General features: G+C 44.5%; 1 protein-coding gene and 1 long non-coding RNA gene across 3 annotated transcripts in view; one reads left to right on the top strand and one right to left on the bottom strand.

Moving 5' to 3' along the window:
- LOC109263207 (uncharacterized) overlaps nt 1-16,141 on the top strand; it is a 43,282-nt gene that overhangs the window by 4,722 nt on the left and 22,419 nt on the right. Inside the window, exon 1 of one of the 2 annotated variants that reach the window (XR_008417126.1) lies at nt 11,386-11,638. The exons of the other annotated variant lie outside the window; for it this stretch is intronic. This is a non-coding gene — a long non-coding RNA (uncharacterized LOC109263207). Of the gene's footprint in view, nt 1-11,385; nt 11,639-16,141 lie in introns of those variants that run through there. 2 annotated transcript variants of the gene reach the window in all.
- GJD2 (gap junction protein delta 2) lies at nt 7,114-11,341 on the bottom strand. Its single transcript, XM_019442646.2, has 2 exons — nt 10,775-11,341; nt 7,114-9,676 (listed from the first exon to the last, which is right to left on the bottom strand). Exons 1-2 carry the CDS (start codon nt 10,843-10,845, stop codon nt 8,782-8,784), a joined length of 966 nt encoding a protein of 321 aa, XP_019298191.1. The 5' UTR covers nt 10,846-11,341; the 3' UTR covers nt 7,114-8,781.

Genomic DNA, 16,141 nt, shown 5'->3' with positions numbered 1-16,141 from the left:
TTTTGTACCCTTAGTGCTTGGCTTAAATTCAGGATGTACAAATACTATGTTCAGTGTATATGTATTAACATAATAAATGATTTTTCTGAGTAGTGTTAGTCAGTGATGGGGAAAATGGAGGTGGGAGGGAATCTTGTAAACAGCAGTGGGAAACACTGACCAATGAGTATGCACAGGGCAACCATAGGCTCCTGGGGGAGAGAGAGAAAAGCCTGCAGAGAAGCTGCAGTCAAGATGGGTGAGAGTCAGAGGTCTTCTTCATGGTTTAGGAGAGCCTGAGCTCCATTTGGGACCCACCATACTCGCCAGGGATTCTGGAAGAAGAGTCAAAAACATGGTTTCTCAGGGTGGGGTTGTGTGGAGATGTCCAAGTTATTCCCAAAGATAGATACCCACACCCACATGTACACACACAACTTGAGGCCAAGGCCGTAGGTTTGTGCTCTTGAGTTAATCCTCTAACCCAGACTAAGTCCAGGAATACGATGGCTTGGAACTGGATGGGCCACGTGCTTAACCAGTTCAAGATCTCCTTCTCTCCAACACTGTGCCAGCTCATGACTCTCATGACCCATGATTAGAAAGATCTGGACCAGGAGTGAGAGGACCTCTGACTTTGCCAACCACCACTAAGTAAACTTTGTTCAGCCTAGGCCATCCTTTCCTGACAATTTGAGAAGCTACTGTCTTAATTCCACCCTTCCTCAACTTTCATCTAATCTAGAGCTCTTCATTCAAGCTTACCTTCTGGATCTAAGTGGTATCTGCCGAATGACGGAGTGAATGGGTTCAGCTCTCCCATACACCTTAAGGTCCTGTGATTCAATATTGTCATTTACTCATTCCATCAATAACGTTTGTGAAGCCTTGTTCTGTGCCAGGAACTGCAGATACAAAGATAACTCTGGCACGGCAATGCCTTAGAAAGCCTGACAGTCTCGTGCTGTACTGAGACACACGTGAAAAGAAATTTTGGTGGGGAGGAGGGGGAGGAAGAAATGTTCCAGTGAAGAATGTACTGAGAGGGAACTAGCAGACCAATATGCCAGGTTTCTTGAAACCTCATTTAGCAGAGCTTTCTTGGAAGTAGTGTCATGAAGTATTAAAACTTGGCTTCAACATCGCACTGCCTGGGATGGAAGCTAGACATATCATAGACTGCCTATACAACCTAGGCACGCTGATTTGCCATTGCCATTTGGTTCCCTTGTCTGAAAAATGGGTATAATCATACTTAGCACTCTCCTTCCAGGGCTGTTGTAAGGCTTAAGGGGGGATATGTTTAACACATATTTGCTACTATGAGATCATGCATAGAAATCTTTAGACCATTCGGATTTCATTAAAAAAAAATTTAGTGGTTTTTTTCCCTTATTATCTTTGGGAAAATAAAAATATGGAGGGTAGGTAAAAGAAAATTAGGAAAAAGGAAAAAAAATTAAAGCCATCCATCATTTGCAAAAAAAAAAACTTGACTGCTACCCGGAGACAGGTATAACAGATAAAAATGCCCCAGATCAAATGTCTCAGAGGTATGAAAATTTACCAAATCTATATTTAGGTGCCCATATGTTCCTTCTGGCCAGAGTTGCCCCAAAATGCAGACATTTCAGTGCGTACAGCAGCAATTTTCACAAAGGTTTCCCTTTTAGGAGAGGGAGATGCTATAAAGCCTAATCGGTTCTAAGTGATTCTGAAATATTGTATCACTTTACAGCAGAAAGGTCACCACTGGTGAATAAACATAAGGATTCTGTTCTGTGTCTGGGATTTAGCAGACTAACTCCCACTAATGTTAATGGGGCCATGCTGCCAAATCCCCAACCATCACCCTGGATATTTGTTCCAATCCCTTACTGTTGAGATTGAAATGTGTTTTCCAAATCAAAGCTGATCCTGAGATGGAATCACTGCATTGTCGGACAGGAATAGTGTGGCTGATACCCAGGGACCCACAGCACTTGAAATGAGTTTGTTGAAAGGTGTGTCTTCACATTGTCTACCCAATTCACTGTGGCTTCCTTTGCCGGATGCACAATATAGTTTGCTCATTTTCCAAACCCACTTCCCACTACTCTGTGATGTCTGAGCAAATCAAAATCCCCCAGTCTTCCACATATGCCCCAGACTTCTCTGCCAGAGGAGAACATTTATATTGGCCCCTTCCTACTTCTCTTTTCTTCAAGGAGACCCATTTCAATGCCACCTTGTTGGTGAAATTTTTCTATACCTGCTCCACACCCTCCTACCCAAACACACACACACACACACACACGCACACGCGCACGCACACGCACACATGCACACATGCACACATACAGCCCAGATGTGATGGCTGCCTCTTTGGAACCCCAAATATTTTGAGCCTTGAGTGTGGCACAGTTCACATCCTGCCTTATGAAGTTGTCTCATTTTTCTCAGGTAGTCTGTAGGCACTGTGAGGGTAGAAAGTGCATCACACCTGTCTATATTTCCTTTAACATCCAGTCCAGGCCCTTGCACCCCATCAATGTTCAAGGAAGCACTGACTTGAATTGAATGACTTCCTTTTGCTTGTTGATTTTGGAGATTGGGACTTTCAAGGAAGAGGTTGGGAACTGGGGACTTGGGGTGTAATTATAGATGACAGATACTTTATTTATTAAGTTAAATAAACATGTTTGAGAAGGCATCCCTGGTCTTTGGAGCCGGGGAAAAGAACTGGTCCATTCCTCACAACTCCATTTGCCATAGCTGTCAGAGACTTAGAACACTGGCCTGGGTGAATAATGGATCTGATTCACAACAGAAACTCATGCATTGATACTTGGCACCAGTGTCCCTCAGAGATCCCTAGATTTATGCACTGATCTTGCCTACAGCCCTCAAGGCCCAAAGCTGAGTACATTGTAGCTGCAGCTACTCATCTGAGCTTGGTTCAATCAGGTTGGTTTCAGCTAAGGTACAATTCTATCTGGTGTATAATAATCTTCTAAATGAACGTAGGCTTTGGGTAGTCACAAAGCCAACTAGCCATGCCTGTCTGAATATCAGAGCCCTGGCTGAGACCAGACTAATGATTTACCCTTTGCCTGCTCTAATTTTAATTGCTTCCATGGAACCTGCAGGAGGTCTGGAGGTATCTCAGGCAAAGGATAGTTTGTGCTGTTTCTGCTTTCTCACATCCCACCCACCAAATCTAGTAGATGTTCTTGAGGCTTTTATCTAGCTGTTATTTAGCTTTTTTATAAATTGAACTATTAGCAGATCTTCTTCCTTCAGATTCTGCCTCCCTTAACTTTACGATATCACTTTTCAACTATCCTTTGCTAGCCAGCTCTTTTCAGCCTCCATCGTAGGCTCCTCCTCCTCTGTTGACTCCAGCTTTTAACCTTGGTCAGTCCCCCTCACTGCCATGGCCACTGCTTCCGCTCTAGAAGCCTTGAGAGTTGTTGTTAGTCTTCCATCCGTAACTCTTCATCACTAACTTTACCTACGATATAAACAAGGGGAGCTCTGTTGTGAGAACCTCATACTTCCCTTCTCCTCCCTTCCTAGTTTCTCCTCCAAATATCTGATTCTCATTATTTTATGCTAATGTCTCTGACTCCATTGATTTCAATCCTGACTACAGATTAGAATCCCCTAGGAATGGAAAATTAAAAAATACTGATGGCTAGGCTACCGCATCCGAGATTCTAATCTAGGTGGTCTGGAGTGAGTCAAGGGCACTGGAATTTTTTAAATACTATTTTCCCCTGATCGCTGACAAATTTCCATCTTTGTGTTGGAGATGTAGCTTTGACAGCATGCTTGCCAAAGGCCGAGACTTGGTATTATCATTATCTCCAGGGTTCCAGGCCTTGGAGCAGGAGCCCAGGTTCATTGTCTTACATAAGGTCTCCATGCATCTTGGTTTGCTCAGGACAGATCCAATTTACACCCATTGTTCTTGTGGCACAGTCAATTAGCAACCCTGCCCCTTTCATTCTATAAGGTATCTCTTTTTGTACAATAAATTTATACAGCCCCTCTAAGCATAAGAGTACCTGAAGGTTTGAAAACACTTAGTGTTATGAGCTGGATTGTGTTCCCGTAGGTTAGGATGTGACTATATTTAGAGACAGGGCCTTTAAAGAGGTGATTAAGTTAAAATGAGGCCATTGGGGGTGGGCCCTAATCTAATCTGACTAGTGTTCTCATAAGAAGAGAAAATTTAGACACATAGGGAGTCATCAGGGATACACACGTGTGCATCGAGGAAAGATTGTGTTGTGTGACACAACGAGACACAAGAAGGTGGCCAACTGCAAGCCAAGGAGAGAGGCCTCAGCAGAAACCAAACCTGTTCACACCCTGATCTTGGACTCCAGAAGTGTGAGGAAATAAGTTTTTGTTATTCAAGCCATCTAGTCTATGATATTTTGTTATGGTAGCAGTCGCAAAAAATGAACAAACAAAAAGTCTCACCAAAAGAACAAGCCAGCAAACACACTTGGTAGAATATAAAGAAAGTAAAACCAGTGTAAATACTGTTTCCTAAATATTCCAATCCTCCAAGACGAATGCTTATAGCATTTTCCCAGAAACCCACTGTCTTGAGTTTAGATTTTTGGGGTTCTTCAACCATATAATAAAAGCCTTGACTTGATGTCTTCATAGGATGCCATTAGTTTTCATACACCCTGGGTCTATAAGACTGTTTCCATGTGGAAGACTGAGGTACCCATCTCTGGGGTAGTAACTGAGATGGTGACAACACATGTTATATAATGTTACCGTGAGTAAGGCATAGTTCCTACTCTCAAGGAGCTGATCTAGAAACAACTCATCTCCATGCAACAAGTAGCAGACAGAGTGACTTTCGTGAAGGCTCAGTGCAAGGTCACTGAGCCAACCAGGAGAAGAGTTTAGTACAGGTTCTTGTGTGAGTGGACACCCAAACTGATTTTTTTTAAATGTTTACTTATTTATTTTGAGAGAGAGAGCACTCATGCAGGGCCGGGGGGGGGGGGGGGGTGGGCGGGGAGGGAGGGTGGTGACAGAGAGAAGAGACAGAGAATCCCAAGCAGGCCCCGTGCTGTCAGTGTAGAGCCCAACACAGGACTCCATCCCATGAACTGTGAGATCATGACCTGAGCTAAAATCAAGTCAGAAGCTTAACTGACTGAGCCACCCGGGCACCCCTGCACCCTCAATTTTAAATGCATTCCTTTGCCTCTTTCCTCAGAGGTTAGAGAGCACAGCTGTTATCCTTCATTTTTTTTTAACCCTTTAAATATTTGAGGACTTAAAAAGTACAAATTTTCTTTCCACAGACTACGTAACTTCAGCCTGTCCAGGGTTCATACATTGGTGCCCACTTTTTAAACTTTTATTTTTTATTATTTTTTTTAACGTTTATTTATTTTTGAGACAGGGAGAGACACAGCATGAACGGGGGAGGGTCAGAGAGAGAGGGAGACACAGAATCTGAAACAGGCTCCAGACTCTGAGCTGTCAGCACAGAGCCTGACGCGGGGCTTAAACTCACGGACCGCGAGATCATGACCTAAGCCGAAGCCGGATGCCTAACTGACTGAGCCACCCAGGCGCCCCACTTTTTAAACTTTTAAACCCAATTTGTACATTGGCGCCCACTACCCCTCCCAATGCACATGTGTGCACACACATGTACACAAACACTCACACGTAGGCCAAAAGGGTCTTCAGTCACCAAGACTCTTAAATCTAAAAGAATATATTGGTGTTGTCCTCTCACAAAGTACAGATTAAGGTCACATCCGTCACATAGCTACGTGAAACATCAAATCATTGGTATATTTTTTTCATTAAGTAGAAAGCAACAGAATCAGACTGACACACATCAGTCATTCCGAGGGATGACTCTACATGCCCAGAGGAAGGTATGTTCCCGCCTCCATTTCTGACAAGTGAATTAATCATTTTTCCATTTGCGGGTATTTGGAAACATCAAGGACCTGAAATAGATCAGCCCCACTGGTAGGGGATGCACTTCCGCCAGGAAACACTACCGTTCTTCTAATCTTACATCATGGCATAAATACAACAGCCCTTGTTTTCCACACAGATTCCTACTTCTTTCACACCCAAGCATATGCTAAGAGCTCTCAAACAACACTCTTCCTCCATCTCTGGGAGGTGTTTTAAAACATTTTTAGCTCACCAAACAGAAAATAGAGGAGGATCTGTTTCTTTACTCAAGGATAATAATTTTCAATTGCCTATTTATACTACAGATGGAAACCTATAGACGGAAATAAACATATTTTCATTCTAAAATTGGCATCTGCTCTGCTATAGTTAAAGGGTGGCACAATTGTATTTGAAAAACAATCATCCAGGAAATGCCACATTGCCTCACAATGCTCAGACCAAGTCTTCTGGAATCAGGTGAATAGCAATAAAGAACTGAAGGAAGAATATTAGCCTACTGAGCGAATAGGACCACATGTAGACAGAAAATGCCAAAAATAATAGTGAAATGTGTGATGAAAAAGTAAGACCTTATGAACTATAAGCAAAGGATCAGTCTCCTTTGAAAGACCCCAATAGGCAACGACTGATTGACAGTGTACAACTGTGCTGTATAATACAGTAGCAACTAAGCATACATGGCTATTTAAATTAATTAAGATTAAACAAAGCTATAAATTCAGTTCATCAGTTGCACTACCCACATTTTAAGAGCTCAATGGCCACATGTAGCCAGTTGTTCCCATACCGAGCAACATAGATAGTAGAAATTTCCATCATTACACAAAGTTGTATTGGATAGTGGTGCTCTGGAGGGTTCTGTTTGACTATTGGGTTAGCATCATTTTATTTTTATTTCTCTTATTTTTTCATTGTATTATTTCTTAAGTGGGCTCCATACCTAGCATGGAGCCCAGTGTGGGGCTTTAACTTACAACTCTGAGATCAAGACCTGAGCTAAGATCAAGAGTCTGACACTTAACCGACTGAGCGACCCAGGTAACTTGGGTTAGCATCATTTTATACATCAGGCCTTAAAGAGATGATGGGGAGCACAGCACACCTGCTAGATGTGACGGTCCATGGCAGAAAAGTATGGTGGAAAGGAAAAATATTTAACTCGTGGAATTGACCCAATATGATATAGTGTTGGCATTTTATTACAAGAAATATCCTTAGACAAGCAGAGAAATCTTGGGCTAAAATGGAAAGTAGTTAGTAAATCCTACTATTTGAATACTTCATCACAGTCTTCTCAGCATTCCAAAATGTACCAGCCTCTTCTCATCCGTTAGTGGCTGATTGGACTTTATTGGTCATCCATTTTTCAGTTCCTGCCCCTAATGTTGTGCTCTTTCGAACATGAAACAAAACACTTTCGAACATACATATAAATAAATAGAACCCCAATCAAAATAGAAAAATAAAGATTCTTCCCCAATTTACGAAAAAAAAAGGCAAGAACTTTATTTTAAACAAATCCTCAGTTGTGTGTTACACCATGTCCATACCTAAATCAAAAATCATAAATGATAATGCAAAGGAAATCGGGGGCTTCATAAAAGCAATTATTCAAATATTATTCTCAGCCAGTGCTTTAACTAAATACACAGTGGATGTAAAAGGTATAATATGGCACTTAAATAAGAGCAAAGAGAAGGAAACATATTCACAGTCCAAAGAAACAGGTTTTTGAACCTTTGGTATATGTCTCAAATACACATCCGTAAACACATGTTAGCCAATAGTGTTTCCAGGTTTCTTAAGCTAGTGATTAAGTGTGTGTTTCAAAAATAACTGATAAAATAATAAATTGGGATTGACATGGGCTGATTAAGGTCTCTGGTGTGAGCACACAGGTAAATTCAAACCATGGCAAAATGAAGTATAAGAAAATGAATGGAATACACCAGTTAGAAATTCTGTGGCTCAAGTAGACACCCTTGATATCAACAACAACAAAATATTTTTAATGCTAGCCAAAGTCCACAAGCCGGAAGGCAGAAATATCCCAAAGCTCATAGCCACATGCCTAACAGTGCAACGACCATCTCACAGAAGTGTTATACTTGCATATTGCAACTCCCTCCCTCCCACCCAAACCCTGCCCCTAATAAACAGCACCAGTGCAGTTTGAGTTAGAAAATTGGAAATACTGAGACATTCCTAAGGTTTTCATAATGACTAAGGGCTTGTCAGATGGGGCTTGAATGCGAACCTCTGCCATGGCCAATCTCCAAAAAGCACCCCATGTAATTCCCTCTAGCTTGCAGATAAACCATATTAGGTCTACTGTAAGGCTAGATTCAGAAAAAAGCTGGCATGCTATCCTGGGTTGAAGGAGAGGAACATGCTGATGGGGGAGGTACACGAAAGATGCCTCAAGGATGTTTGTCCTGCAGCCCAGGATGAAGGGACGTGTTGAGATAGGTCACAAATTTTGGACCGATGAAGTATTTGTTAATGCCATTCACCAGGATATTGAGCTCAGTGGAGCTAAGTCCTACTTGGTAGCTGTGCAAGCACACTGTTGGCAGGATCAGACTGGGACATCAACGAAAAGGCCCAAAGAAGTCCGACTCATCCATCTCATCACTCTGCGCAGTGGTCTCTGTAGGAACCAATGGTGTGACCTGTGGTAATGGCTCTACTTTCTCTCCTCTCCCATTGATGCAGGGTCTTCTCTTAACTAGTCTTGTCCTATAGCTCAATGGCAAGTGAGGGCAGATACAGCCACTCTCTCTGAGTAGTCATCTGCCTTGGGGCAGATTTCATTCCCCAGGCCCTATGTGTGAAGCTGCCCCTTCACACATAGGCAGAATCACTGGACTGAGTCCTGCCAAAATTGGGAACACTGACCCGGGGCAGGTCCTTGTTGCGGATCTCATAGACTGACTTCCTCTTGGCCTGGGCCCCTCGCACGGCCAACTTGATCTTGCGCCATCCCAGGTGGTTGAGTTCAGCCAGGTTGAGCACAACACAGATGCCACTCACGGCAAACATGAACACTAAAAAGACAGTCTTCTCAGTAGGCCGGGACACATAACATTCCACCTCCTTGATGCAGGGGTAGCGGTCACACTCATACAACCCTGGGACACTGAAGCCATAGAGAAAGTATTGGCCTACCAGAAACCCAATCTCCAGGGCATTTCTGAACACCACTTGGATAATGTAGAAGCGGGAGATGCCTTCCTGCCTTCGGAGCTTGGATCGTGCAGCAGTGCGCAGCCCTGATGGGTGTGGGGTCAGCTCCTTAACCTCTAAACAATCTGGCTCTGTCTCCTTGCTGGTGTTCTCTGTGTTCTGCAGCACCCCATTGACAATGGCATTTTGCAACTTCTTATCATCTCGTTTGCCACCACCACTGCCTCCACCCCCAGTTCCTCCAGGACCCCCCATGGACTCAGGGGGCTCCCTGTCCAGGGTTAGGAAGACAGTAGAGTAGCGGCGTTCTCGCTGTTTGGCAGACTGGTGCACAGAGTAGGTGATGAAGCAGAGACTCGGGGTACACACCATTATGATCTGGAAGACCCAGTAACGAATGTGGGAGATGGGGAAGGCGCGGTCATAGCAGGCCTGGTTACAGCCGGGCTGCAGGGTGTTGCACACAAACATGGTCTGCTCATCATCGTACACCGTCTCCCCCACAATGGCCACAATGAGGATCCGGAAGATCACCACCACAGTCAACAGGATCCTGAGCAGGGGAAGAGGGAGGGAGAGAGGTTCTCAAGGGTTGAGTCACTGACTTAGGAAACCCCTGCTCCTCCTTTCCCTGCTCTGGTTGGTGTTTGCCAGTCCTTTGACTTAAGAGCTGTCCATCCCTGGTGGTTCTGACCTGGGAAACTAGGAAATCTTTTTTGGCTCTTCCCTTTCTGCTGGTTGCTGGTAGACTGGAAACACTTCATATTACAAGGATCTCATATATATATATATATATATATATATATATATATATATATATATATATATCTCCATCCATGTATTGGGCATGGTGTATTTGCAACAAATAGATTTCATCTGCTACATGGAATGCACAGAGGCAAAAAACACACCTTCACTCTGGATATGGCAACTGCACATGGAATATCTGAACAGAGAGTACCTGTTTCAAAGTCTACACACAGAGTGTGCATGTAATTATTTCAAGTGGATATTTAATTTACCCTCAGTATAAATACTGAACTTAATGTCTTATATAAACAGACAGCTATGAATGTATATCCACATATATACACGGCTTTTTATAGTGTATATACATATGAGTATATATATACATATGATGACACAAAATATCAATTGGGAGTGTGGGTGTCTGATACTGTAAGTTTTAACAGCCAAATCAGTTTAGGTTGATAAGTATTTCTTGGGAAAAGATACATCTGTTCCAAAGAGCAGATCCATCTCCCCATTTGCCCTTCTCTGTCCAAACACAATCCTGCCTTCCTTGTAGATTCTATTTAGGGAACCGGATGGAGATTGGCTCTGACTCCAGAGAGTGGTGGGGGTACCACGACTGAGCCAACAACTCTTTTTCTAATGGGAGAAGAGTCAACCCCCCAGTGGTGCTTCAGGGGGAAGGGATGGAGAGCTGATCAGGAGCGGCTGGGGGAAGGGGACATCACCGGGCATCAGCATCGGGTGCACAATTACCAGGGGCACAGGCACACGGGCCGAGGACGATGGGAAGGGGCAGTGGATGGGCTGGGGGCTGTTGGGGCTCGGTCTGGACGTGAGAAGGGACTCCCGGGGGTCGCCCGACGGGGCCCGCTGACAGTCGGCTCGGCGCCCTTACCTCCCGATCATAGTGGAGTGCTGCTGCACCGCGGCTTCCAGCAGCCTCTCCAAGATGGTCCATTCCCCCATCGCTGTGCATCCGGAGGCAGCAGACAAAGACTGGGCAGCACCGGGCACGTTCCCGCTCCTGGCCCCTCCCTGGGCCGCACCTCCCGACTGGGAGCGCTTGCCCCCCAATTAAGGAAGCAAACAAATTAAAAAAAAAAAAATCCAGGAATCCCCTCTCCCTTTTATTGCACTTAAAAGAGGGAAATGAGGAAAGAAATCGTAGCGCACCCCGACTGATGGGGCAGCTGGCGCGGTTGGGAGAGCGGGCACTAACCTCCCGCGCCGTCCGGGGATCAGGTCTGGAGCCCACGGATGCCCGGGAGAGGGGCGGGGCGGGGGTGGCAGCGTGCAGGTCCGTGAGCTCTTGGCGGCCCGAGAGAGGTCTCACCCCCTGGGTTGGGGGCCAGGGAAAGGTCCGGGCAGCACCCCCCGCGCCAGGCACTTCTGCAGGCACCGGGCGCCCCTGTGCTGCCTCCTGCGAGGCCTGGGCGCAGCGCGCGGAGCTGGCTGACGGGCTCGGGAATCCGCGGCCGCCGCCTCTAATCCGCCCTTAAGTAGTCTCTGCCTGCGTCACGCCAGGTCGGCGGAGGGGAGCCGAGCGCGGCGTGTGGCTGTCGCTGCGCGCCGGAGCCCGAGGGGCAGGGGACGCGCGCACCGGGAGAGGGGGGCAAGAGTCCTGGGGCCCCCGTGGGGAGTGGGGTGACTTCGGGAGGAAGGATCGCAGTGCCCCTCGGGGCTTCTCTAGGCGCACAGGTATCCTCACCTGACCGCCAGTCCCCGGCGAGAGGAGGGGGAGCCGGGAGCAGACGCGTGGGTGAGTGGGAACGGACGCGAGTCGGTCCTGTGGCTTCTCTACGTGCGTCCCTCACCTTTTTGCTCTTTGTCTTTGGGGCGATAACGGAAATTCCCTCCCTAAATGGAGATGCTAGTTGGGGGGAGGGGAGTGAGAACGACAGTAGGACACTTTTAAATCTCCCTTGGAGAGGATTGAGTGGCTGAGAGGGAGCCTGCCATTCGGTGCCTCCGTGGGTCAGATGCTGGGGTGAGGAAGGCTTGATGAGAGGCCGTTTAGGCTGAAGCTTAAAGGCAGATGTGAAGCTGCTTCTGAGGAAGGGGTCTGGGCACAAGTCTATACCTAGGAAGTGCCTCCCGAGAGCAGGTGGGTGGCCATGACTTATAGTCTCGCTTCTCCCAGCACAAACACTAATGCTCCGCTATTTTTAAAAATTATCTATTTGCTTGTTTATGTGTATATATATTTATGTGCCTGTTTATTTATTTATTTGCTAATGGGGTACCTTGGTCTGAATCTGAATTTAAGGAGGCCCAGTATTCTACTACCGGAAACAAAACCCGTTCACAATCTCACCTCATCTTCACTTATCTGGCCTTGGCTTTCTCCTCTCAACCAACAGACCCTGGTTTCTGTGTTTAAATTTACATTTTGTTGTCAGTTCTGTCCAGAGCAACTGCCTAATTGGTTGCTACAAAATAGAAACCATCACACCAGGCTGCTAATTAGCTCAGGGGTCAGTATTAGGAGACACAGTAGTTGGGAGTGATTCACACAAATGTACCCAAAGCACAATGGGTAAGTAGTTGTCACCCTTTTGAAAATACAGCTGTAAAAAGGTTGCTAACTCATCCTAGGTATACACTGCAGCCTTAATTATCCGTAAAGATCGAAGCACATATGTATTACTTAAATCACCGTGATAAGCTTTCAGCTCTAAAGCAACCAGGGTGGTTGGGTAGTTGGTGGCCCTGGCCCTGGGAGGAAGGGTAACAGGCATGGGCTTAAGTCTACTCACACTGCACTTTTGTATAAGATGACTTTTAAGGCACAACTCATTATTTGGTGTAGGAGGGATCAGTGATATTTCTCCTAGGCCTGATACCTTTACCCCAAGGAAGCAGTTTTTCACTGCAAAGAAGTAATAGAGTCTACTAAAAATGAGAAAAGGCTCTGGCTCCCTATATTCTCTCCTTTGGTAGACACTTTTGCAGTAAAGTATCTTAGATAAGGGGTGAATGAGTGAGATGGTCCCCTGGTAAATCTGCTTAACATCTTCAAATGTCCTAAAAAACTCAAAATCATTATATTCTCTACATGTGGCTTTACCAAACCCTTAAAGATGATGGTCCTAAGGCCAGAGAGTGCCAGAAATACATTTTAAATGTTCATACAATGCAATTTTCAAGCACTAAGTTATGACTACAGTGTCAATCATTAGTTTATTACTTTGAAATACAGTTTAGTCTGTCATATAGATTCAACATGTGAGCACATGTTGAATATATGTAACATGCATATAAACACAAAAACGTCTATACATAGGACCTATATTTTAAGACTCCTATGTTAGATTTGGTAGCCTGTTGGTAGATAAAAACCTTCTCATCCCCACACCTTGAAAACAATGAACTGGGTTTTTTTAAAAAAAATTTTAAGTTTATTTATTTATTGAGGGAGAGAGCTTGTGAGTGCGAGTGGAGGAGGAGCAGACAGAGAAGGAGAGAGGGAATCTGCACTGTCAGCACAGAGCCCGAGGCAGGGCTTGATTCCACGAACCGTGAGATCATGAACTGAGCTGAGATCAACAGCTGGATGTTTAACAGACTGAGCCACCCGGGTGCCCCAAATATGGAAAGTTTCTATGTAGAGCTGCACGCTTCTGAATTTCCTCAGAGCACTATCTCATCCAGCTAGATTTTTGCTGTCTCAATTCCCCTCTAATTGAAGATCACCATTTAAGTCAACTGGGAAGTTCATTCCTTTTGTACTTTTTTTTTAATGTTTGTTTATTTTTTTAGAGAGAGAGAGAGAGAGTGCAAGAAGGGGAGGGGTAGAGGGAGAGAGAGACAGAGCATCTGAAGCAGGCTCTGTGCTGACAGCAGAAAGCCCCAGTGAGGGGCTCAAACTCACAAACCCATGAGATCATGACCTGAGCTGAAGTCTGACACTTAACCAACTGAGCCACCTCGGTGCCCCTGTTTTATGCTTATTTAAACCTCATTTTACTCTATGATAGTAATGGTTTTGGATGAAAAACAATGGAGCTCATAGAGTAAACTTTTGTTGTACATTAGACCATTTGCTGGGGTCCCACCCCAAATCTGCTAAATTAAAATCTATGGAAGCAAAGTTTAAGTACCTGAATTTTCATTTAATTCTCACCAGTGGCCCTGATAACAATAAAAAGTTGAAAACTTTTGTTTCTGTGAGTATTAGGGCAGAGAGGGGTCCTAAAATCAGAAAACCCCATCTCCTTGTTTCACAGATGTTAAAATTGACCCCCAAATTGGGTGAATTGCCTACAGTTATACTAGTAAGGAAAAAGCTATGAAGAACGTGCTACTTAAGAACCCCAGAGAAGAAGACCAAATAATTTTAAAGGATGAAAGATAAGAACTTTGAAGAAGGAAAAGAGAATTAAGGTGGTTTGGATCATGGGGACATAGCTACCTATACGCATCTAAAGGAAAGTAATACCTGGATCATTGGCTTTGCAAAGCCATGTCTTACTAAACAGTAATTTCCATTAATGGAACAGGAAAACAGTCTCCACATTTAGTGATGAAAACTATAAAGGCACATAGCAAAGGGCGTGTATATACTAATACAAGGAGAGAATAGAGAGTTACTAACACTGATCCAATTTACTACATGGGTTACCTGGATACACTCTTATCCTTGTATGTGCTTAGAACTTCACTTTCTTCTCAGCCACAGATTCCCAGATGAACTTATTAGCTTTGCAGCTTCAAACATTTGGTAAATGAAAACCCGCTAGGAACTTTGTGTAACATGTAAGAATGAAAGTGAATCTATTGACCCCACCTCTACTAGACTGTGAATTCTTGGGGACCAGAAGGCATGATACTTATAGGTCATGATACTTTCCATAGTGTCTTTAGCATTGTGGAGACTTAAGTTCATTGAAGGAGCAGGGTGGCTCTCTGGCTCTCTATTCCCCTCAACCTGGGAAAGCTGCACATTTCCCGAGTAGAAGTGGGTCTCGGCTCCCCTGGGACCATAGGTTACATTCAAAGTGAGAGGGGGTCCCTTTTGCCAAGTGAAAGTCCCTACACACTTGGGACAGCCTGAGCCCCTCAACAGAAAGCATTTTTTGTTAACTTCCAGCCCCCTGCTCTCACTTGGTGCTGCTCTCACTCACGGTGGCCCCAACCCCCTGCTCAGCTTTGCCAGCCTTATGCTGCAGCATCAGAGAGGCAGGGAGCCCAGGGAGCTGGGCCTGGATACATAGATTCCGATGTGCCAGCATCTGTAGCCTCTGGGATTTGTGTGGCTCGGGAGGGACTACCTTCTGTCCCTCTGAACCTCTCTGGTCTCTGTGTTAAAGTCCTCCACATTTCATTCACAAACAGTTAGGATTAACTGAGTTATATCTCCCCCAGTGGCCTACATACATCTATTTCCTAATGAAACCATCAAGCTGTCTTCTGAGGGGGCAAACCCAACCTGTCTTGTGCGACTTAAAAGAACATAAGTGGCATGTGAAGTCTACTCCTCTTTGCTGCAAAGTGATTTTTCTCTTTCTTTCTTCTGTGCTCCCTTACCTATATTTAAGCCCCAGCCCAACTGTTTATGGAAACACTTGTTTTTGTTGTTCAAAGTTTATAGAGTAATATTTCCTACAGAAGTAAAGCTGTCCAGGGACACCGGGTGGCTCAGCTGGTAAAGCATCCAATTTCAGCTCAGGTCATGACCTTACAGTTTGTGGGTTTGAGCCCCGGGTCAGTCTCTATGCTGATAGCTCAGAGCCTGGAACCTGCTTCAGATTCTGTGCCTCCCTCTCTCTCTCTCTGCCCCTTCCTCACTTGTGCACTCTCTCTCTCTCTTTCTCAAAAACAAATAAATAAACAAACATTAAATAAAAAAGAAGTAAAGCTTTCCAACCCACAATTATAAGTAGCCCTGAATATGGTGACTTCTGTGTGGCTTAGGACTTCCCAGAGCCTATTACCTTCAAAACTATTCCTCAATCTAGTGGTTCCAAATACCAAGTCATGTCCTCACCCCAGGAGACCATGTATCCAAATAGTGAGAAAATCCAAAATCTTCTGCTTGCTAGTCCTTTGAATATATATATATATCTTGAATATATATATATATATATATTTTGAATATATATATATATATCTTGAATATATATATATATATATCTTGTATATATATATATATATATATATATCCCTTTTTTAAAGTTTATTAATTTTGAGAAAGAGAGAGAGAGAGCACAGGAGGGGCAGAGAGAGAGAACGAGAGACAGAATCCCAAGCAGGTTCCATTCTG

Source organism: Panthera pardus, unplaced genomic scaffold, assembly GCF_024362965.1.
Source record: "Panthera pardus isolate Hobbes unplaced genomic scaffold, ASM2436296v1 HiC_scaffold_24, whole genome shotgun sequence".
Lineage (NCBI taxonomy): Eukaryota > Metazoa > Chordata > Mammalia > Carnivora > Felidae > Panthera > Panthera pardus.
The sequence above is the reverse complement of the archived record's forward strand: the minus strand, read 5'-3'. Positions and strand labels throughout refer to the sequence as shown.

Bases quoted from the DNA above. Each gene is read 5' to 3' on its own strand.
- GJD2 (XM_019442646.2), bottom strand. From the start codon at position 10,845: ATGGGGGAATGGACCATCTTGGAGAGGCTGCTGGAAGCCGCGGTGCAG. The intron at 9,677-10,774 runs GTAAGGGCGCCG...TCCCCTGCTCAG, and splicing joins CACTCCACTATGATCGGGAG to GATCCTGTTGACTGTGGTGG.